A 23,692-nucleotide genomic window follows, 5' to 3' on the forward strand; every position below is an offset into this window, starting at 1 on the left:
ATCAGCTCATAACCTTGCTCACAAGAGAGCCAAGGTCTGGGTGTTGCAGGGGCCCGGCCCCTCCCTGTGACTGGCCGTCTGTGTGGTGGTGCCTTGCAAGCCTTCAGACGCTCCCGGGTGAGAGCCTTGCTTCTTCCCTGGGCGGCCCGCCTTGGGGGTCTCGGGGGACATCAGGACCCGCTGCAGAGGTGGCTCTCCTGCTCTGCGCCCTCCAGCCGCGTCACTCCTTTCCTGTCCCTTGCCTCCCGACTCCAGACTGCCCCGGGGCCTGTCCCCCTCCCCGTGACTTAAAACTGCAGATTCTAGCAAGGCCACGAGGTGGCCCAAGCGAGTCAGACAGAACTCCGAGTGCCTTTTGGCGGGTGTCACTCTTCCGGCTTTGCCAAGCTCCTTCGTGTCCTGTTCTCTTGTTTAATTTTCTTGACAACCCTGTTAGGCGGGCAAGCGGCTGGGTAGATCAAGACAGAGCGGTTGTGATCTTTGCTCTGCAGAAACTGAGTCACAGAGGGACGAAGTGAGCGAGCGGGTTGACTTGCTGTCACTGGGACTGGTGTCTCCAAGTCCCCCGACCTGGGCCCTCCCGCAAGCGTGTTGCTGTTCCCGTGAAAGGAAGGGGGCCGGGGCAGCGCTCACCCTTGTCCCCCGGGGTGCCGGGCCCGCACACCTTCAGGGATTTGGGGAGCAGGTGTTTGTGGGTCGGTGCAGGGGAGCAGGCAGGTGCTGAATTAGGCTCGGGGGTGGCCGGGCAGGGGGATTATAGGGCGACTTGGGGGGGGGGGTGGGCCAAAGCCCAGAGCCGCCCCCTTTCTCTCTGTTGTAATCATTTGCCCTTCTTTGTTTCTATCCCGCAAGATGATGAAGATGAGGAGGCCCCGGGGCCCTCGAGGCAGCCTCTGCGGGTGCCCCGGCAGCGGTCACCAGAGGAAGAGGCCCACCTGGCCAGGCCTACCCTGCTCCGCTCATCGTCCTCTTCAGACCAGTCCGAGATGGTGGGCCCCAAGCCAGAGGCCCTATCCCGGCCCTCACCGCAGGCCCAGGCTGCCTGCAGGACCCCTCGGCCGCACCCCAGCCCGCCCGGCACGGGCCTTGACTGGCAGCTCCTCCATGCCTACGTCCGGCAGACCGAGGTCCTCCAGCAGTTCTGCCAGGAGCTGGTGACCGTGCACCGGGACATGGCGAACAGCATGCGTTCCATCGGCCAGACCGTGGCGGAGCTGACCGGCCGCGTCGGTCAGGTGTGCCAGACGCTGACGGAGATCCGAGACGGGGTCCAGGCATCTCAGCGGGGGCCAGACGGGGTAGCCCCCGCGGGCTCTACCCCTCAGGTCGAGGCCCCCCCGGCAGAGCCCCCGCAGGCTCCCCCGGCGCCAGCCCCCGCACGGACTACCAGGTCTCGGAAGAGAAAGTACAACTTCTGACCCGGCCGGTCTCCAGTAGGAGGAAGAGAGACGGGGGTGGGGGGACGGGTGCCTGGCCTTGCGACGGGAGCCAGTCTCCCGTGTCCGGGACCAATGACCCTTGTAGGATGCTGGGGAGGCGGCCACCTCCTCCCCGAGTGCAGGCCAGCTGCCCTGGGCTCCAACAGAGTGTGTACTGAGCCCCGCTCCCTCGTCTTCGGCAGATGCTGAAGATGCAGGGAAAGCGACCTGCCCGATGCTTGCTTGCCCTGGGGCGTCAGCCTCCTCTTGGTCCGCACCCACGGCGGCGAGCCTTGCGGGGAAGAGGGGAGCAAGAGGGGGGAGCGCCTGAATGGACTCCTGCTTGCCGACCGCAGGGCTGCCACGGCTGCCTCCCACGCCCTGATTCCGCTGCTTCCGAAGGGGGCGAGGCTTGAGGACGGGCAGGGGGAGCTCAGCCCTTCCGGGAGGGGTGCGTGCTCCCCTTCCCCAGGGCTCTGAGTGCGGCGGGTGGTGCCCCTGCCTTGGCCTTCCGCTTGCCCTTGCGGTGCGTGTGCTCAGCTGCTGTGCTTGCCTTTTGTGGAAGGGGATGGCGTCGGAGGAAGGCGAAGAAGACTCCCCGGAGTTCTTAGAGAGAGCACCTTATGCTTTCCCTGCATTTGCAGGTGTGTGGTCTCAGTGGGTTCTCAGGACAGCCGGAGAGGCAGCCAAGCCGGGTATCGTTGTCACCGTTATTACTGCCATCACCTGCATTTCCTAGATGATCAGTGACACGACAGTTAGTTGGCGGGGCGGGGTGGGGGGTGGGGGGGCGCCAGGACTGGAAGCCAGGTCTGCGGATTGGTCCAGCTCCCCTGTCAGAGGCCAGATCGGGAGTCGGGAGGGGTACCGCGCCTCGCCTGCCCACGCCTCGGCTCTCCTGGGTGCCGGTGGGAGGCAACGGCAGCCTCCGGGCGGTGAATCCACCCACCCGGCTCTGGCACTAAGGCTAACGGCCGGGGTGGGCTGGGGAGAGGCAGGGCCCAAGCCTCAGCACCCACAGGGTGACTCCTCTTCTGGCGTCTATAAGAACCCAGCAAGGCTCCCGTGCCACCCAAGTTCCAGCATGCCTCGCCTCCGCTTGCTTGGGCTGCAAATGCATTAGCTACACATATCTCTAGCTTCACGTTTCATTTCGGAGTGTGTGGGGGGAGAGCCGGGTTCCTCGAGTCCCGGAGGGAGGTGGGGGAGGCAGTCACAAGCTTAGCTCTGACCCAGGTTGTAGCTCGGCTCTGTGTCCTCTTTGCTCCCTGGCCTGAGGCTGACCCTAGCAGAAGCTCCCCTCCCCCGGCCGGCCCTCCATCTATCTCCCCCACGCCTGCCCCCTAGAGCCCGAGTGGGGGCTGGGAGGACTGCCGTACCCAGTGCCTGCCGTGGCTGTTCCTGGAGTGCTGCTTCTGAACCCAGACCGAGCTTGGTCCCAGGGAGAGAGCTCGGAGGGCAAACCGCTAGGTCCCCGTGTCCTCAGCCTCCATCGCCCCACTCTGTGGTCCTCTGGGGGTTCCTGCCACCCCAAGCGGAACAGTCCCCAGTCCGACAGCCCAGTGGCTTGATTATTGCCTGGCATTCCCCTGCCCTCCCAATGCTGGAATCAAAGATTGCCTTCCCAAGTATTTTTGTTAAGACGGCAATAAAAAGAAATTGATCTCACACTTGGAACACACCCAGTCTCCAGGATCTTTCTTTGGTGTATATTCTCTTTCTTCGCTTCCTGTGAAAACCTCAAGGCCCCCAGAGCAGGGGTTAGATGATGGAGGGAAAGCATGCTGGCCACAGGGGCTCGAGTGCCCCTGCCATTTCCGGGATTCCGGAAGCACTCAGATGCCCCGTACTCGGCACCAGGCTAGCCCTGTAAGGAAGAGAAAGGAACCCGTGAGCTGAGCGAGATGAACAGCCACGTCTGAGACCACTGAGCTGTATTTTATTAAAGTCTTTGCACAGTGAGAGCGAGATGTTGCTAAGTGAATTTTTACCTTTTGCTCCCTAGAAGAAGTCAGGGGTCCTGCGGGGGGAAAAAATCACTATTTCCGGCAGGAGGCTCCAGATGGTCAGGGGCTATCCATTCGCCAGTGAACTTCAGGGACCACACTCTGAGGCGTGACCTTTTTTTTGGACACCTCCCCACAGATCCTAGTATGCGTCTGTCACAGGCAAGACCCTGCCCACAGAGATCTGAGGCTTTCAAAGTAACCAGCGTGGCTCCTCTGGGCCCCTTTGGGAGTCTCCTTAGAAGACAAGGGCCTCCTAACCTGTGAGTTGCCCTGGCTTACTGCCAGTCACACAGAGAGCTTCTCCCAAGCAGGAAACCCCCACGTCCTGACCAGGGATCTGTCCCCTCTCTGGAAAGTTCCAGCCTGCCTTTGACCTCTTGGAATCCAGGTCCTCCTCTTCTGTTCTCGGCCGAAAAGGATGACCATGGAAATCAAAATTACTCGATTTCCACAAGAGGCAAAGATCCTGTGAAACCAGGCCCAGGATCTTCTCCAGCAAGGCGTAGGTACTGACTGGCCTTTCCCTCTGGTCCTGGGGAGGGAAGAGATCAAGTTGGAAGCAAAGGGGACAGAGAGACGAAGAGCCTATGAACTTCAGATGGAATTTCATTAGAGTCTTTTTCTAGGCTTCAGTGGGGGACTGTGGGTCTAGCACATCAAAACAGGAAGGGGAAACTGAGGCCAGTGGACGGAAGGCAACGGGCAGCCAATTTCAGCTTGAGATGGGGAAGTCCCGCCTAAGAATCCGAGGCCTCCAGCCGCACTCAAGGCTGGCTGCGTGACGTACTGTCAGCGTTTGGGTGACCATCTGGTGGGTGGGTGCATGACCCAAAGACCCGCCCAGCTCAGAGACCTAAATGCACGGGAGAAAACAGAGCCCTGCCTCTTCTCGGTCAGTCTTTCCCATTCCTGCCTCCGTGAGTGGCACATCTTCCTCTCCGTCAGAGACCTACCCCCTGAGCAGGAGTGTCTGAGCCTGGCCTTTGTCTGCCCCCACTCCAACAAAATGGATGCCCCGTGGGTTATTTTCTCTCTTCCGTTGAAACCCATAGTCATTTCCTGTCCCAGCTAGAAAATCTGGTGCATTTGATAAGGCACAGTGGGTGAGGTCGAAGAAGTGGTGTCTTAGTGCCTGTCTATCCAATTCCCAAAGCCAGCAAGGAGCTCAGAATAAAAATAATCCATTATCATCATGAAAACTTCAGTCCAGAGAGCAGCTCCCGCTTCCACCCACCCCCTCGATTGCTTCAAAGGTTGTCACCTCTGTGGGTCTGATTTGAAAAGCCATCAGATGAGCTCTTGCATTCGTAGAGTGCCCTGTGCTAGCCATTTTCCACCCTCCTTCCGACATACTCTGTGCCTTCTCTCCAACGAGGTAGTGACCTGGAGACTCAACAGATACAGGGACCTTCACTCCCTAGAAGCTTTGTCTTCCAGGGAGGGCTCTTGCTTGTCTGCAGCCATGAGATGGGACAGGCGTGGTTCTGCATGAAGGGATTGTTGTGCGGGAACGGGATTCTGGGAGTGGATTAAACCCCTGGGTGTCACTGCAAAGTACTTAAAAGAGGGAGAGCGAATTCCAGGTAATTGGTGTTGAGACTTAGCTGCCTCCGTTGAACACCTCGGGGGAGTGGGTTGTTACCATTCGCTGAGAGGTGCCATAGATATTATATCTCAAAATGACCAAATACAGCCAGGTGCTGAACAAATTTTGATCTGTTTTGGGAGACTGTGATTGATGCCAGAGAAAGTAATTCTAGCTTTTAGAGCTTGATGATTGTTTGCACAGCCAAACCAGAGAAGAGCGTATCTTTCCTTGTGCTCTGTGATTCAGGTGATTCTTGCGAGGAGACAGGCGAATGAGCAGTTTGCCTTCTGAATCCAGGAGTAGGAAAGTTTGGGTCTACCCCAGTTCTGTTCGATGCTAGCCACAAGCCTGATTAATTTTGGATGTCGAACCCCAGGCTCTCACTAAACTGGGGACTGGAAAATATTTTGCACATTCAGAAGGAATATCAGATCCAGAGAAGAGCAGACCCCTGCAGCTGGAGAGCTGCAACTCAGAAGGGTCCGTGTGGAAAGACCGCCCTGGGCCAGGGGTCCTCTTCTCCTTCCCCCACAAGTTCTTGGTTTGCGGCACGCCTGGGCGTCGTGGATATCACGGTATTGTCTTCATGGCTCAGGGAGACCGATGCTCATGTCCGATGCTGACAAGCACACAGATGCGTTGATTTAGTCTCTGGACACAAGCAGGTTCTGGGGATCTAAGCGCCATGCATCCTGCCCGTGTGACCCTGGCAGGGTGGAGCTCACGACTGCTTCTCTCAGAGCGGGTGAGGCAGCCGGCGCTCATGTTTGCACTCCTGCCTCCCTTGGCCTTAGCCCCGCAACCCCGGGGTCTGTGCTGCAGCCTGTTGTCAGGTGGATTGGTCCCTGGACTCTAGTGGTTCCCCTTATAAGGTCACGGCCTCCTCCAGGGCCGAGTAGAACGGAGGCTACAGGGGACTATCCTTGCGAGTAGAAAGAACGGAGGCTACAGGGGACTATCCGTGACAACGGGCACGACATGCTCCAGGGTGCTCTGCCCGAGGGGCCAGGAATGTAGACTCACAATGCAGGCGGCCACCGCGACCGCCACCAGTACTGAAAGTGGAGTTCGTGTGTCTTTTCTTGGGGGGGGGGGGGGGAGAGGGGTAACCGTAATAATTGCTTAATAAGGAAAACTTGGAAATTACAGAAAAACTTACAAAGTAGATCCACCTGTAATGGCCAATCACTGTTAAAGCATTGGTATATTTCCTTCAAGTAGTTTACCAAGCCTTGTTTTTAGAGCATGGTTGGAACTATAGAATAGATAGCTTTCAGCCCTCCTGTTCTCGCGTTGCATCCTATCAGGGCCCTTTTTCCGAGTCACGAAAGATCCCTTGAAAACACTTTTCTATAGATGAGCCATTCCATCGTACGAATATGCCGCGGTTCGCTAAGCTGTTGCCCCGGTATCGGACGTTTCGGTGTTTTTTGCTTTCGCGTTGTTGTAAACGATGCTACAGCCAGGGCGGGTGGTATGCCGAGTCGTCCACTCGGTCTGCATCTTCTGGTCCTTTTTAAAATTTTTCAAAAATTGCGACAGAATGCACATACCATAAAATTTACCATTGTAACCATTTTTTGAAGTATGCAATTCAGCAGCGTCAATTTCACTCGCGTTGCGGGGTCGTGACCACCATCCGTCTCAAGACTCTTTTCGCCTTCCCCCACTGAAACTATATACCCATTACACACGAACTCCCCGTCCCCCCCACTCCCCACCCTGGCCCCTGGCAACCCCCGTTCTCCTTTCTGTCTCTGAATTTGACTGTTCCTGCAAGGACCTCATATAAATGGGATCCTACCGTATGTGTCCTTTTGTGATCGGCTCACTTCGCTTGGTATGTGTCTTCGGGGCTCATTCGCGGTACAGCGTATATCGGAATTTCCTTCCTTTTTAAAGCCAAGTAATAGCCATCGTATGTGTATTCCACATTCCTTTCATCCACGTATCCATCAGCGGGCATGGGTCGCTCCCACCTGCAGACGGTTGTGAATAATGCTTCTGTGAACACGGGTGTACGAGGCCATATTGCCAATTTGTTTCCCCGAGGCTTGTGCCCACTTATTCTCCACCAGTAGTCTGGGAGACACTTTTCTAGCCAGTGTGGATGTTATCATTGAAAAGAGAGAGGGGGAGAGAGGGAGAGAAATCTGTGCCAAAGAGACAACGTGCTACTTGCCGTTTCTTTCCTTTGGAGTGATGCTGAGTGCTTTTCATTTGCTCGTGACCCATTGGGATTTTTCCCCGGGAATGATTGCGTACCCGGGACTGCCCCAAATACCGTTCTCTGGGCGATGCCGGTCAGTCCGACTTTGATTCCTATCCTGGCTTTTGAGACAAACCATAGCATGAGGAAAAGAAGTGTATTTTTTATGACGAATTTCCTGGATGCTCGCGTGGTGTGAATCCATAAGACTCCAGTTTCCTCTTGTCCTTTTGATCTCTCCGCCTCTGCTTCTCTGTGGGTGTTACATCCTCTCAGCTTTGGAAGGGGGCAGGTTGGATGTTGGAAATGTCATTTCAGGGAGCGGGGGTAAGGGAGAGATTCTGAGGGTTTGGCAGAACTTTAAAGGTTATCTGGGCATGGCTGGTGCTTTACATGCCCACAGAGGAGCCGTGAGATCTAGTGGGAAAGACACAGACCTCAAAGCTCCATCTCCCATTTATTCGCTGTGTGACCTCAGGCGACTCACTTAGCGTCTCTGAGTCTTAGTTTCCAGGCGTTGCTAACCTTCTCTTGGGTCTTATTTCCCTTCGTCTCCTGTCAGCATCGGGCACCCACTTTTTAAAGACATTGATCTTCAGCATTTGTTAATTGGCCTTCGGGGCGCCGTTGTCACATGGGTTGTTTCTTCTAGGCTTCGTGAAATCCTGGAAACAGTCCAGGAATCCCACACTTAGCGCCATCAGAGGCCTGCAGGTGTCTGGGGGTCCCTGCGGTTAAAATTTAGCCAAGAGCGAACGACATGACCTTTCGGTTTGGTAATCGTTTTTATATCTGGTGTTGAATTTTTGTGCTTACCAGTACGTGGGAGGTAGGCAGGGTGGCTGTCATCCCTAGTCTCAGAAAACAGAGACCGTCAGAGGGTCGGAGGCTTGCTCGAGGTCGCACAAAACTGTGACGTTGGGACGAGGGACCGGCTCTAGCTGGGGTCCCGATCCCGGACAGGCAGCCGTCCTTCGACTTCTGCGCACGCCCCTTGCCTGTGGACCTCTGACCTCCACCGAGTGGCCCGTGCGTTCTCACCTGTCCCCCTCGCCCCCAGGTACGTGGTCATCTCCCGGGAAGAGAGGGAGCAGAACCTGCTGGCATTCCAGCACAGCGAGCACATCTACTTCCGAGCCTGCCGGGACATCCGGCCCGGGGAGCGGCTCCGGGTCTGGTACAGCAAGGAATACATGAAGCGTCTGCACAGCATGTCCCAGGAGACCATCCACCGCAATCTGGCCAGAGGTGAGTCCCCACCCAAGGTGAGGGCCACGCCCGCCACCAAACACAGGGGAGGCCAGGAGTGCTTCTCTGGGAGCTTCCTGAGAAGACCGTTGGGGAATGCAGTCCAGCGGCGACGGGGAGACCCAGAGGGACGCGGGGCGGGGGACGGACGGTCTGCGTGTGAGCGGCGGCTCTGGGCGGGGCCGCAGACCCTCCAGGGTGCCGTCCTCCCTCAGAAACCCTGGCGCAGGCATCGGAGAGTATCCGGGAGAGAGACAGGGCCCCAAAGCCAAGCGCATAAGTGTAATCAAAGTTGGTCCTCTTTCTCCGACTCAAACCGACGGGAAGGTGCTACAACCCGTCCCTGTCGCAGTGATACTAACATTTGCTAAGTGCTTACCCCGTGCCCAGCGGCGGTTCTGCGGTGTTCCCCTACCTCGTAAGGGTGCGGTGGGAATTAGCTGGGTAATGCGCCCATTTGGAGCAATGCCCACCTTGAGCCCTGTAAGCCCTCAGTTGGAAACTTTTAAGGCTGACCATCCCCCAGCTCACCAATGTAGAAACTGAGCATCGGATGAATACAGCGACTCACCCGGGGTCACGGGGCTAGGAAGGGCACTGTCCAGGGTCTCAGCTCTAACCTACGACGGTATACGGCCTCCCAGACCAAACTCGTTTCTTCCCAGCTTCCTCCTGGCCTCATTCCTGAAAGTCCTGATCACACGCTGTGAATGAACCATCCCTATTAGAAGAAGGCAGTTCTTCTCAGGGAGGGAGGTGGGAAGGTGACCTTAGGTGTGGGTGGTGGCCTGGTGGGGGAGATGTCCATCCAGCTCCACTTAAATGCGTCATTTGAAAGTGGCTTAAAATGCTCCCCAGCCCCTAGCCCTTTGCCTCTCTATTCCAGCCTCAGCCTGGCCCAGGCAAACTGGTGAATCCAGCTCCTCTCAGGGGGATATTTCTTGCATTAAGGAAAAGCATTCAAAGACCCAGAGTCCATCTGGTCTCAGGAACCAGGACTGTATCCAAGCCCCACCATGTCACGCTCCTGACCGACCTACTTATTGGAAATAAATCTTCACATGGAGTATGAGTGGAGACGAGGGAAAGGGGGCAGGGTGGCCCACTGCAATTAAGCTATGTTCATTTTTTTTAAGTTTCTTTATTTTGAGGGAGAGTGAGAGAGAGAGAGAGTGAGCACTAGCAGAGAGGGGCAGAGAGAGGGAGAGAATCCCAAGCAGGCTCCGTGCTGAGCCCAGCATGGGGCTTGATCTCATGACCATGAGACATGACCGAGCCGAAATCAAGAGTCAGACGCTCCACCAGCTGAGCCACCCAAGCGCCCCAAGGCTGTTTTTAAAAACAAAACAGAACAAAGCGGGTTGTGGACCTTGAATGCACAGCTGCTGCCTGACTTGGTAAAAGGTATCTGTGATTGGGGGGGCGGTGGGGAGACCCAGCCGACATACTCACCTCTTGTCTTCTTCGGAACCGGAGGGTGGCCACGTGCCGATCTCACTCGGGAAGGCAGGTTTCTATGACGAGATTCCCATGGTTTCCATTTGACCTCTGAAGAGACCTTGTGTAACCGTGCCTGATGCACAATACATCTTTGTTGAACGGATAAGGGAAGACACGAATGAAGACGGCCAAGAAGTCTCCAAAAGAATCGTCCTATCACCAGAAGAAAAGAAAACCAAGAGAAGTCCTATCTGAGGACACAGGTTCCATCCCTTGGCCATAATCTTCTGAAATTCTCCTGGATTTGTGATATCCTCCCCCACCCCCACCCCCACCCCCACCCCCCACCCCCACCCCAGTGTCTTCTCCAAAGCACATCAAGCTGCGGTCATCCTCAGAGAGCCCCGAGATCCGAGGGGAACGCTCGGAGGAGGGAGTGACCTTTCGGGAGTGGTTCAAAGGAGGCGTAGCAGAGAGGCTTGAGATGGGATATGTGAAGATTTGTGAAGATACAGGAGGAAGGAGTGGCTGTTCCTGGCCAGGCTGAGCAGTAGGAAACAGGAAGGAGACTGAAAGGCACTGTGGGGCCGGGCCAGAGCAGCGGGTGGGCTTGATCCTAAAGCCCTCGGGAGCAGTCATGAGCTCAGTGGCCTTTAGCTGTGTAGACGTCTCTGTAGCATGTAGCTTTGGCAGGCTCTGAATACAGTTTAGTGGCATCTTAGATCGGTGGGCCAGCCCCGCTCCGGGAAGGGGATCCCGACACTCAGTCACCGAGGGTCTTGCGTGGAAGGAAGTTTCTTTGTAATTGGGGGCTGGAGCCCTGAGAAAGGCCAGAGCATGAATTACTGGTCCTTCTTAAGTAGGGACGTTACCTGAAGCCCAGAAACTTCTTCCTGCAGACAGCGTAAAGTATGCCTTTGTGGCGATCTTTGCAGAACGGGATGCATCGGATAGGTGTATTCAAAAAAAACCTTGTGTCATTTCATCCACTTTGAGCCACCGATTCACTCTGTGGTGTTTCCCCCCGTATTTAATGGAGGCTTTGAAATCAATTCCACGATGCTGAAAGGTCCTTCTCGGCCTTTAGATTTTTCTGAGCGCCTTGAGTCCGAAGAAGTCCCCCACGCATCCTCGGAGATTTGAATGACCTTGTCTTTAAGCAGAGACGCATGAGGACTCCCTGCTGATGTATAGGCTTGAGCTCCCGACATAAGCTGTTTGCTGCCTGACTGGTCTGTGCGAAGTGAAAGCGTGGCCCTTGACGTTTGGAGATTCTAAATGGGCAAGTGTCATAGCTGATCTGTACCGCGAACGTGTTAGTGTTCACGTCCACCCTTTCTGCTCCTCGGTCATTATAAAAATATAGGCTGTGAGAGCCACCTGACTTTCAGGGGCCCTGAACATAACGTTCAGGCATTCGTGCGAGGACAGAAGAGGGGTGTCCTGATTAGGTTACCCCCTTTTGTGCTGTTACCCGTCGGAAGCCTGGATTCATACCTGGGCCGGGGCACGGCACCCCTTGCCGGCTGCGGGGAGCCAGGGCTCGGGCATAGCGTGGATCTTCTGGATTGTTCCCAGAGATCCTTTGGCCTCTGCTCCACTCAGAGGTTTTTAGCAAACACGGCTTTTGGAAATCCATCCGCAACACACATTCAGGTCAAGCCACTGCTCGGAGTCAGCTCCCAGGGCCCCACCTCTATCTAGGCAGCCCTTTGAGATTCCCTGGCCCCACAGGCCGCCGTCAGGACCTTCTGAGGGTCCCCTGTAGCGTCTGCACCCCCGCGGAGCATACGCCCTTCTATAGCAATTTATGAGACTGTGGCGGCCGTTTCAAAGGATCAGGCTAAAATTCTTGTTGGGAGCTCAGCAACGTCTTTGAAGCCAGTCACGTGATGGAAAGAGCTAGAAAAGGGAGCGTTCTTTGTATCATCAGGTAAGGAGACACAGCTATATTTCAAGAATGCTTTGGGTCAGTGGGGTCACGCCCCTCTTTGTCATGCTGGAGGCTGCCCGCCCGGGAGCCGTCAGCCACTGCGGGGGGGCCCCGTCTTCCCGTTCCCCCCCATTCCCCCCTGCCTCGGTTGTGGGAGAACCACAGACGTTCAGGTCACGCTCTCTTCCGTGCACCTCGTCCTCTGATCACTGGGAGAGTTAGAAAGGATGGTTGGCTGTGGGTCGGTCTTTGCCCCGAGGGGCCGTCTCGGGGCGGCCAGGGAGCCGGAAGGAGAGGACTCCGTGTTTCGTGTGTACCTTTTACCAAGTCGAAGCAGCCGTCTTCCAATTGCCAGGACTGGACGAGAAGCCTGGAGGGCGGGGAGCCACACGCACTGAGCTCTGAGGTGCGCGCCCACCCGCCCGGTTTGATCGGTGGGGGTGTCATCTTCTAGGGCTACCGCACTTCCCGCTGCCCTCCCCTGTAGCATTCTCTCCACTTGTGAATGTGCCGCGTGTATACATAAGGCTCCCGTGCAACGCGTGGTCTTTTTAGAGAGTTCTGCCCACGTTTCGGGATCCCACTCTAGACCCCGTGATCCGCTGAGTGACCCGCCTCTCTCTCCCTGCCGTGTCACACCTGCCCCACAAGGCCAGATCCAGAGGGATGTGTCAAGTGACTTTCCTGATAGGAGGCGTGCCTTGTTTTCTGTTGGTTTCTCCACGTCGGGGCTTTTCCCCCCTTCCTCACGCCCTGGTTTTCCTTCCTAGGAGAGAAGAGGTTGCAGAGGGAGAAGTCTGAACAGGCTCTGGATAACCCAGAAGACCTGAGGGGTCCCCTTCCGCTCCCCGTGTTGAGACAGGGCAAAAGTCCCTACAAGCGTGGCTTTGACGAGGGGGATGTGCACCCCCAGGCCAAGAAGAAGAAGATTGACCTCATTTTCAAGGACGTGCTGGAGGCTTCCCTGGAATCCGCGAAGGCGGAAGCGCACCAGCTGGCACTGAGCACCTCGCTGGTCATCAGGAAAGTCCCCAAGTACCAGGACGAGGCCTACAGTCGGTGCGCCATGACCGTGTCACATGGCGTGCAGAATGTCGGCCGGACCCAGGGGGAAGGGGACTGGAAGATCCCCCAGGGGGTTTCCAAGGAACCAGGCCCGTTGGAGGATGAAGAAGAAGAACCTTCGTCCTTCAAGGCCGACAGCCCCGCCGAGGCCTCCCTTGCGTCCGACCCTCACGAGCTCCCCACCACCTCCTTTTGCCCTAACTGTATTCGCCTAAAGAAGAAAGTCCGGGAGCTCCAGGCCGAACTAGATATGCTTAAGTCTGGGAAGCTTCCTGAACCCCCCGTGCTGCCCGCACAGGCCCTGGAGCTCCCGGAGCTCTCGGACCCCGCAGGTAAGTTGGCGTGGATGAGACTGTGGCCGGAGGGACGGGCGCCCGGTGGGCAGGGTGAGGGTGGCCCGGCGCTCTCTGCTGGAGCCACCTTCCCCGGGGGGACCTGAGGCGTGTCACGAGGGGGGGCGGACTCCGGTCGCGGCCCTTGCCCGCAGGTGCCTGCCCCCGACAGGCTGCTTCTCAGCTCCAGCGGGACGCCTCGCGTCATGCCCTTGTATCCTCCCCGTCAATAAAGGAAGTTCCACTGCTGGAGGGGTGTGTGCTGTGTTCTTGACCTGCTGCCTCTCTCTAGTGGGCCTACCGGTGTCTCAGCCCCACGCTCAACTTCTAAACCCAATCTCTCTCTCTCCCCAGTCCCAAGCAGGGCATCCCGTGGGGGAGAGCTCCCGGCCTTGTTGACCTCAGTCCCGGAACACAGCCTCGTTCTTCTCTTCCCGAATCGCGCTTCTGCCGCACGCGGTCCTATCTCCCCCGCCCGGAGTGTTCTAGAAGGACTGGGATGCGGGGGCGTGTGGCTGCACGCCTCGGTGCTTTTCTGTCGGCCGCTGGGATCTTTAGACTCGGTCGACAACCGGCAAGGTTTTTTCGGAACACAGCTGCGGCTGAGTCCAGCATTTACGTAGCGTTTCCTATTTTAACCTCATCCCGTAGCGCAGAGTGAGGCGTTTCAGATACTCGAAGCATGCGTCTTGACCAAGCTGCATTCTGATCCTGAAATAGCCCCGGGGCCTTGGCAAGCTGCCTTCCCGCGAGGGCCGCACGCCGGCCGCGACCACGCTGGCCTCTGGGATAAGCGAGCCCCCGCGTCCTCGCCCCGGGGGACTCGGGGACGCTCGACGTGCTTCGTTCTCTCCGCCAGGTCGGCTCTCGTGGTCGTGCCGCTCAGTCGGTGGGGAAGATGAGGTTCCGTGAGCACCCGCTGGTGGAGGGTGAGGGCCGGCGGCCCGGCGCGGGGCGGCCACCGGGGGGCGACCCCCCCCCCCCCCCCGCCAGAGAGGAGAAGCCACACGCGGATAGCCAGAGTGCCCGTAAAACAAATCGTAGGCCGGGGTTCGGTCCGTCGTCGCAGGTGGCTCGCGGGTCACGCAGCGCGGCGTCTTTGTTTGGGGCAGCGTGCCCGGTCGCTTTGGAGGAGTCGCTGTGTTCGCCCCCGGGCCTTCAAATGTCTCCTTCCCGTTTGTCTTGCAGCCTCTGAGAGCATGGTGTCCGGCCCCGCCATCCTGGAGGACGACGACCAGGAGGTCGACTCGGCCGACGAATCCGTCTCCAACGACATGATGACCGCCGCCGACGAGCCCTCCAAGATGTCGTCCGCCACCGGGCGCCGGATCCGGCGCTTTAAGCAGGAGTGGCTCAAGAAGTTCTGGTTCCTGCGGTACTCCCCCACCCTCAACGAGATGTGGTGCCACGTCTGCCGCCAGTACACGGTGCAGTCGTCCCGCACGTCGGCCTTCATCATCGGCTCCAAGCAGTTCAAGATCCACACCATCAAGCTGCACAGCCAGAGCAACCTGCACAAGAAGTGCCTGCAGCTGTACAAGCTGCGCATGCACCCCGAGAAGACGGAGGAGATGTGCCGCAACATGACCCTGCTCTTCAACACCGCCTACCACCTGGCCCTCGAGGGCAGGCCCTACCTGGACTTCCGGCCCCTGGCCGAGCTCCTGCGGAAGTGCGAGCTCAAGGTGGTGGACCAGTACATGAACGAGGGCGACTGCCAGATCCTCATTCACCACATCGCCCGCGCGCTGCGCGAGGACCTGGTGGAGCGCATCCGCCAGTCGCCCTGCCTCAGCATCATCCTGGACGGGCAGAGCGACGACCTGCTGGCCGACACGGTGGCCGTCTACGTCCAGTACACCAGCAGCGACGGGCCCCCGGCCACGGAGTTCCTGTCCCTGCAGGAGCTGGGCTTCTCCGGCACGGAGAGCTACCTGCAGGCCCTCGACCGGGCCTTTTCTGCCCTGGGCATCCGGCTGCAGGACGAGAAGCCCACCGTCGGCCTGGGCATAGACGGGGCCAACGTCACGGCCAGCCTGCGCGCCAGCATGTTCATGACCATCCGCAAGACGCTGCCCTGGCTGCTGTGCCTGCCCTTCATGGTGCACCGGCCCCACCTGGAGATCCTGGACGCCATCAGCGGGAAGGAGCTCCCCTGCCTGGAGGAGCTCGAGAACAACCTGAAGCAGCTGCTCAGCTTCTACCGCTACTCGCCGCGCCTCATGTGCGAGCTGCGGTCCACGGCGGCCACCCTGTGCGAGGAGACGGAGTTCCTGGGGGACATCCGCGCCGTGAGGTGGATCATCGGGGAGCAGAACGTCCTCAACGCCCTCATCAAGGACTACCTGGAGGTGGTGGCCCACCTCAAGGACGTCAGCAGCCAGACCCAGCGGGCGGACGCGTCCGCCATCGCGCTGGCCCTGCTGCAGTTCCTCATGGACTACCAGTCGGTCAAGCTCATCTACTTCCTCCTGGACGTGATCGCCGTGCTCTCACGCCTGGCCTACGTCTTCCAGGGCGAGTACCTGCTGGTGTCCCAGGTGGACGACAAGATCGAGGAGGCCATCCAGGAGATCAGCCGGCTGGCCGACTCCCCGGGGGAGTACCTGCAGGAGTTCGAGGAGAACTTCCGGGAGAGCTTCAACGGGATCGCGATGAAGAACCTCAGGGTGGCCGAGGCCAAGTTCCAGTCCGTCCGGGAGAAGATCTGTCAGAAGACCCAGGTGATCCTGGCCCAGAGGTTTGATTCCCGCAGCCGGATCTTCGTGAAAGCCTGCCAGGTGTTCGACCTGGCCGCCTGGCCCAGGAACAGCGAGGAGCTCGTGAGCTACGGCAAGGAGGACATGGTGCAGATATTCGAGCACCTGGAGGCCATCCCCACCTTCTCCCGGGACGTCTGCAGGGAGGGGCTGGACCCCCGGGGCAGCCTGTTGATGGAGTGGCGGGAGCTCAAGGCCGACTACTACACCAAAAACGGCTTCAAAGACCTGATCGGCCACATCTGCAAGTACAAACAGAGGTTCCCGCTCCTGAACAAGGTCATCCAGGTCCTCAAGGTCCTCCCCACTTCCACCGCCTGCTGCGAGAAAGGCCGCAACGCCCTGCAGCGAGTTCGCAAAAACCACCGCTCCCGCCTGACCCTGGAGCAGCTCAGCGACCTGTTGACGATCGCCGTGAACGGCCCGCCCATCGCCAGCTTCGACGCCAAGCGAGCCCTGGACAGCTGGTTTGAGGAGAAGTCTGGCAACAGTTACGCGCTGTCGGCCGAGGTCCTCAGCAGGATGTCCGCGCTGGAACAGAAGCCGGTGCTGCAGACCGTGGACCACGGGTCAGAGTTTTACCCGGACATCTAGGGGGCCGGCGTCACAGAGTTCACTAAGCTGTTGAATATTTTTTTAATCTATACTCATAAGCTTTGATATATTCTATAAATATATATTATATTATATATATATATATATACGTACACACACATATATATATATATATATATATAAAAACCCACACTGAAAATTTTTAAGAACCGAGGTGACGCATCCACCAGAAGCCACTGGGAGCTTTCACAAAGGAACGATGTTGGAAACCGACTCTTGTCTACAAGATCCCGCAGCCGTTTTCACTCACGGAAGCATGTGCTGGGGCCACACGCGTTCCCGCCTAACAGCCAACCAACAGCCTAAGCTAAAACGACGGGTCTCTGTCATCACCTTTAGGTGGTTTGTTTCGTTTTATGTTTTCGTTTGGGGGGGGTTGAGGGGCTGGGGTTTGGGTTTCTGTCTTGCCTTTTCTTTTCCCGTTTGGTTTACGACGGGGGTTCTTGGCCTCTTCGCTGCCATGCTGGCGTAGCTGAGACCCATCTCTGATTTTGGAGGGGGGCAGGTGGTGTATCCGGATTGGGGTGTGTGTGTGTGTGACTTTCTCCCTTGTCCCACCTGACTTCAGCTTGAGAGGTTTGTGCTCGTTTCCTGTTGAGCGTTCCTTCACTGTCTTAGAAACAAACGTGTCGGTCAAACTGTGACACCCACCACTCCCCACCTCTGTCGCCTCTCCCGTCTCTGGGTTCTGGATTCCCTCCTTCCAGCCCCCTGGATCCTGAAGATATTACCTGTTGTACTGAAGGCAAAACTGCCTTACAACCGAGCTTGAAATCGTGGGGAAGGGACAAGGTGTGTGTTGGGGGGTGGGGGGGGGGGTGGGAATTTTTTTTTGCATTCCTGTTCTCCCGTGGTGTGGGGTAAAATAATATAATTCCATTCAGATCCAGGACTTTGGGGGAAATGAAGAGCCAGGAAGTCCAGACCCTCATAGGGCAGCGATTTTTGGCTAAAAGCAAGTCCGATGGAGAGTGTGGATTCAATTTACGTGAATTATTTATGCTCTGTCTTTATAATCATATGATGTGTTGGGGGCATTTTTCTGTGCATTTAATAATCAAATGCCTGCTATAGTTCAGTGGCAGGAGATGTCAATGCAGGTTGTGCCCTGGGTTGTGCGTGACTCCAAGGAGGGTCCCTAGAGATGGTGGCCTTCTTTGGTGACAAGGCTGATAATAAACCCTTCAGCCTGGCAGGAAGCAGCGGGGAGCCAGGCCTTGTATCCATGCCTGTGAATGCCTCCTTTTTTGAACAGGGTAGAGACGTCCTAAAGAAAAGGAATAAACAAGAGGTCAGACGGGACTCTCAAGGCAGCAGCCTACATACACACACACACACACACACACACACAGACGCACACACACACGCACGTACACACACACACACACACACACACACACACACACAACCACAATATAAGCTTTAGAAATAGCCACTTGCCTATTCCCTGGGGCAAGTAATGGTTTTAAGCTAGAGGAGTCTGATCGATGCTCTTTTGTTCATTTAACTACCAGTATACCTCGCAAGGGAGTTTTTTTAAACAAAATGTGCGTGAGCTGTTACAAACTTCTGTTCATGTTTCCACATCTGATTTATGCATATCTGATATGCAGAGATCCTACATTGTGGGTGCAGGTCGTGTTTGGGGGAGGAAGGAAGGTCTGCGTTGTCCGTGGTCAGGTCCTCTCACTCGGCAGAGGGTGGGGAGAGGACGGTGTGATCGGGCCACAGGCCAGGCCCCCGTGTCTCCAACCTGCTCGGCTCAGACGTAGAACTGTGGTGGCTTCCTTCCTTCTTGGTTTAGCTTGTCTCCGAGGCCTCGTGCCGCTGTTGAGAACCGTAGTGGAAATGTCATCAACACTGAACATGTCATTCCCCTTTCCTTGTCCTGCCCGTACCTTCACTCCCCACACGTCCCCTCCCCCCACCCCTATGGTCTTGGTGCTAAGATAACTTTAGAATCATTGCTGCTAGTTGATAGCTTTTCATTATATAAATATATTATATATATATATATTATATATTATTTTTGAAACTTTTTCGTTTGTTTTCAACAGTGATGTAGCATGTTAAAAAAAAAAAAAAACAAGAAACAAACAAAAAAAAAACCACCCGGTTTTCTCCAACTGTCCCACTGCCAGGCCTCATATGCTGCCTTGTTCAACAAATCAATGCACCCCTGCCTGGTGACATTCACCACCCACCCCCCCCTCCTGGCCCCCTTCCCAGTCCCTCGTACTTCCCCACCCTCCTCTGAACAAGGAGAGAGCAGAAACTAGCAAGGAAACACCCAAAGCTCTTTCTGAGGCTTCGGAATTCCCAGCCTCAAACCATGTCCGTACTTCAAGCTGATGTGTTCCCTACCCCCCCACCCCCCCCCCCCGCCCCCCGCCCGCCCTCCGCCGCTCCTCCCATCCGGGTCGGTATTTGTGGTCAAGTGGGATGCCTTTGCAAAGCACAAGGTTCCACCCTACCCTCCCGGACATTCTGTCCGCCACACACAAAAACTATCATGCCTGTGGGAGCTTTCTTGGAACATCACACGGACTAAGTGAGGTGGGTCGGGGGCAGAGAAGGCTGGCAAGGGGAACCTTGGTGGGGGCCGGCAAAAGTAGGTTGGGATCCTTTCTTCGAGCCACCAGTTGCCTTAGACCTTCTCCTTTCCCCTTCTGCTCCTCTCCTCCCACTACACTGGGAGCCATCCCCTGGACCACTCATTTGAAAACCGGGAAGAGAGAATCACTGATGTCTGCCTGAGGACTGGTCAGGGCCGTGACTGTTTCAGGAGGCCATGGCCCGAATTAGCTCCGATTTTTATCCAGACGGGGGAAAAAGATCCTTCGGGCCTACGCCAGCATCTGCCGTGAGCTGGTGACATACCTCTGGGCTAGGAGCATGAGCGCGAGCTAGCAGCACGGGGACTGCGGGTGGTCTCCTGCCGGGCCAGGCTCCACGCCCGGGGCAGGTTGAGCTCTCTCGGGGGCCGGGGGTGCTCGAAGTTTGGCAAGGCGCTCTAAAACTCCGGGTGCTCATGGCTTCTGTTGAATCCAGCCAGGCCTGGGTGGTGTGAGGCACTCTGAAGGCCACTTTACCTTGGGACCGGAAGTAACCAGGGCACAATTTGGGTGACACGCCCACTGCAATTTACACAGGGTCTTTTTTTCAACCCGGATGCTCCCAGGAGGCTCAGTGCTCCCAGCCTGTGAATGTCGCGCGTGATTTCTAACATGGGAGTTGCCACTCTCCCGCCTCCTCGTGAAAGACTTTCGGGAGAACGGGCCCCCACGGGGTCTCGCCCAGGGAACCACAGGCTTAGCTAGCCTGATCTCCCTTTGATGGGTATAAAAAGCTGTGGCCGGGCAGTCCTTGTATCCCAAATATGGTCACTTCAGATGAGACAGAGCCCTTGAGCTCAGCCACTGGCTTAGAATGACACGTTTGTCTCCGGGGTTGAGACTTGTCCTAATTGGGCTGACCGATGAGTGATTTTCTTTGGCTCATAGAGGAGGGTGGGAAGTGAGTTCAGGTTCATGGCCGTGTGTGCCCAGGAGATACACTGCACAGCCTGGGCGCCACAAGCCCTTATGATTAACATGGTTCGCTTCCTCTATTGGAGGACAAAGACACCCCCTGCCATCCAGTATCTGTGGAAGCTGAGGGTAGCCCAGCCCCGTCTACAGCTCTCGCCACATCAGAATCCCCACGTTTTGCCCACCCGGTCGGACAGGAGAGTCCAGGCATCCAAAACACCAGGTTTTTATTTTTATTTTTACTTTGTCCACGACTGCCTACGACATTCTTGTCTCCTCATCCTCACTGGAGAATGAGAGCGGGCTTGGGCTGCCGGGTGTCTGCTTGGGCGGCCGCGGTGCCGGGCCCTGAACCCAGGGCAGGTGGGGGTCTCGCCCCAGCCCCGCTACCTGTTTCCATGTTGAGTTGTCTTGCTCAGCCCCCTGTCCTTGACTTGCTTATTATGTCAACCCTCTCATTTGGAGGAAGGACCTTGTAATTATTTAAGGTAACGTTTAAATAGCTGCCATTTGTTTGGACGTGATACCGAGAAGGAGGAAACAGGGAAGGACGCATAGAATGCCGAACGTGGTCGCAGTGAGACAGAAATGGCTTATGGGATTGGCCCACCTGGGCTGTGGGGCCGCTGTTCTCCTGAGCCCCGTGGCGTCCAGGAGGCGGCCTGGGGTTGAAGTAGAACTTCTTTTCTAGATTCCTCCCCGTGTGTTTTCCCTCCCATCCCCTCTAGGGATAGGAATTCTGGCTCTGGCTCTGGTGATGGCATATGGTCTGGGTTGATTTCCAACTAGAATTTGTGTTTTTCTAGGTCCTACGCCCAGTTTGTGCAGAGGGTTCCGGGGACACTGGACCTCACGCCCCCCTCACCCCTTCAAGTGGCCACCCTAGCCAGGTCAGCCTGGGACAGCCAAAGCAGGGAGGCCAGGCCTCCTTAGGTGAGAAAGGCGTGTTTGGACAGCAGGGGACCCTGGGATGGTCCCACTGCAGACACCAGCCTCCTGGGAGTGGTCATGGGTTCTGTGCTGGGTCGTGGGTTCTGGCCTTGTTTCCTCCTCATATCTTGAGGAAGGAAGATTTCCTCCAGAGACACGTGGGGCCCTTCTGCTTGGAGGGAGACCTCTCTCCTGGTCTCTGCTCACAGGGTCCTTACGCTGAGTGGATGGAGCTGTGATATTTTAAGAAGCCTTTGAGGTGATCCTTGTGCGTTAGCCAGAGGGAGGAAAAAAAGTGCCCTTTTGGGAGGAAAATGGTACAGCCCTCCTCTTCCATCTGGCTTTCCCCCCCTCTGCCCTGTCCCCACCCCCCCCCATCCCTTCAAGTGGTGTTGCCCTGGAAATACCTATGCAATCCAGTCTCCCTAGGAGAGCGCATGGAAGCAGGGGGTATGTGCAGTGTATCATACAAATGCTACAGCATATATATTGTATATATGGACATATGCCGTACGTATACACACAGAGTAAGAGATTAAATCACGTCTATATATCTATAAATAATATCCTATATATTTATACATTTCTATGTTTTAAATAGATATAAAAATAGAGTCTATAGAGAGCTGGGAGAGCAACGGGAAAGCCTGTCGCTATGTTGTGCAAAGAGGGAGGAGGCAGGGCCTCTGCAGGGGGAGATGTGGAAGCCAGGAGGGCACTGTCTGCCGGGAATGGGGTCTCCTGCCCACAGTGCAGGACAGGAGAGTCCCCGGGCCTCTGCCCTCTCCGCGCACTTTCTCTCCTTTACCGCAGGCTTGGGCTGAGGTGGAAGGAGATACTCGCCCTCTGAGCTCCAGCCGAAGTGCCCCCCACGTCCCCCCTCACCCCCTGCAGTCCGACGCTTAGGTGGTCACTGCTGCTTGGCCCTGGGACATGGTCTCTGGGCCCTGGTGGAGGGACCACTGCACAGTTTCCCCTAATGCCCTCCCCCTACAGGAATGAGCAGCGCTGGTGGCAACCGGAAAGGTGCACATTGGACCCAGAGGGGCCCGGGGAGGATGCCCTCCTTCCCCCCTTAGGTGCTTCTGCTGACCCCTAGAGGCCAAGCCTCTGAAGCGCGGCTGCCCCCGCCTCCTTCACCCCCTCCACCGCTGTCTGCCAGGGCGCTGCAGGGGTGAAGCAGGCGGCGTGAACAACACCAGCCAGTGCTGCCCGCTACGTGGAGGCTTTCGGGCCAGGGCGGGGGGCGCCGGAGAAGGGCGGGAGCGGCAGACCCCCCGCACCCAGGGCTTCAGTGAAAACTCAAGTTCACAAGCAGGGCTTCGGCTCAGCCCGGTTTGCACAGCTGCTGTTGCTGGCTGTACTCAGGACAACGCTCTCCCCTCCCCCTCGTGGAGGCCCGTGACCCCTCCGCCCACCGCCACCGTAACAGGCAGGTTTAGTTCACGTACACTGTTCCGATTCTGTGACTCGAGGCAGCGGCTGAGCCGGATGCCCCGAGCTTATCCGCTTCCACTGGGGAGGACACCTTCCCTGGCTTTTATCCCTGCTCCCGCCCCAGGCTGGGAAGGTGTGTCTGGGGCGTCTGGGGAGGCCGCTGGTGCAGCCGGCAGTGCCACCGAGGGCTTGCGTGGCCCCGACCAAATCAGGAGCCCGTTCGCTTCCGGGTTTCTCTCCACCGTTTCGTTTCCCTGGAGGTAGGAGAGGAGGGGCCGACAGGGCTGCAGGTGATAGGAGACAGCCAGCGGCCGCCCCCTCTCCTCCAGACCAGCCTAGGCCTTTCGGCTCTCCAAAGGCACTTACCTCTGTCCCCGAGCCTCCTCTGACCCCACGTCCTCCTCTTCCCTGCCATCTACCAACGTACCTCAGTCTCCAGCAGACCCAACCTCTACACCTATGGTCTGGGGCAGGTCTGTTTCGCCAATGCCCACCTCTTCGCCCCTCCACGTCTGCCTGGGTCTCCTTGAGCCACAGCTGGCTGCCCACGGGGTCTCGGAATCCCTTCCAGTGCCTCCAGAAAGACCAGGGCGGCCCGAGCCTTCCTGCCACGGTGGTGGGTCAGACCCGTGGCCAGGGGTGGGCATCCCCGGGTAGCAATCCACGATGCACTGTACCTCAGAGAGAGAGCATACCATGGGCCTCACGGGCACCGTGCCTCCGTCCAGGCGAGGACAGCCGGTTACAGTAAATACTGCTTGCGAGGAGACAAGGGCCAGGCTGCCCTCGGGCGCCCCCGCGTCTTCACTTTGGTCTCTCGGGAAGAGCCAGCAGGTCTGATTTGCTCTGTTTCAGCCCTGTCTCTCTCCTTCTCTCCACCCCCACGCTGCTGAACCGATTCATTTCAATCACAAAGGAAAACTAAGGTGGGGGGGGATACTTAGGAGTCTATTATCACACACATATTAATATGTTAATACTTTCTTTCTTAAAAAAAAAAAAAACCTCTTGACGTTATTATTTTGCAGACTACGCTTTATAGTACCTGTGTGACGGGACCTAGAACACTGGATACAAATAGAGCTATGTTGGTTTATCATAATATGTACGCAGAAACTTTCCTTTTGTCATATTATCCTTGTAATGTAAGAAGATTGTTAATAAAAGCATTTAAATTTA

At 56.8% G+C, this 23,692-nt stretch overlaps 1 protein-coding gene and 1 long non-coding RNA gene across 4 annotated transcripts in view; both read left to right on the forward strand.

Annotated features, from left to right (window-relative positions):
* Positions 1–16,617, forward strand: part of PRDM11 (PR/SET domain 11) — a 47,498-nt gene extending 30,881 nt beyond the window's left edge. Inside the window, exons 6-8 of one of the 2 annotated variants that reach the window (XM_047072174.1) lie at positions 8,285–8,472; positions 12,616–13,242; positions 14,431–16,617. In XM_047072174.1, the coding sequence (XP_046928130.1) occupies positions 8,285–8,472; positions 12,616–13,242; positions 14,431–16,595 (2,980 nt within the window). In that variant the 3' untranslated portion in view covers positions 16,596–16,617. Of the gene's footprint in view, positions 1–852; positions 2,182–8,284; positions 8,473–12,615; positions 13,243–14,430 lie in introns of those variants that run through there. The other variant, XM_047072173.1, reaches the window with a different exon arrangement.
* An 865-nt stretch (positions 16,618–17,482) lies between these two features.
* On the forward strand, positions 17,483–23,692 carry LOC124506189 (uncharacterized). Of its 2 annotated transcripts, none has more exons than XR_006960729.1 (4): positions 17,483–19,172; positions 20,233–20,369; positions 20,953–21,079; positions 22,073–23,692. It is a non-coding gene; the product is annotated as an uncharacterized LOC124506189 (long non-coding RNA). The 2 variants fall into 2 exon arrangements; XR_006960730.1 differs by having other exon boundaries at positions 20,953–21,036.

This window comes from Lynx rufus, unplaced genomic scaffold (genome assembly GCF_022079265.1).
Source record: "Lynx rufus isolate CCGP_SWC_20201006 ecotype Redwood Valley unplaced genomic scaffold, mLynRuf1.p SCAF_9, whole genome shotgun sequence".
In the NCBI taxonomy this organism is placed as follows: domain Eukaryota; kingdom Metazoa; phylum Chordata; class Mammalia; order Carnivora; family Felidae; genus Lynx; species Lynx rufus.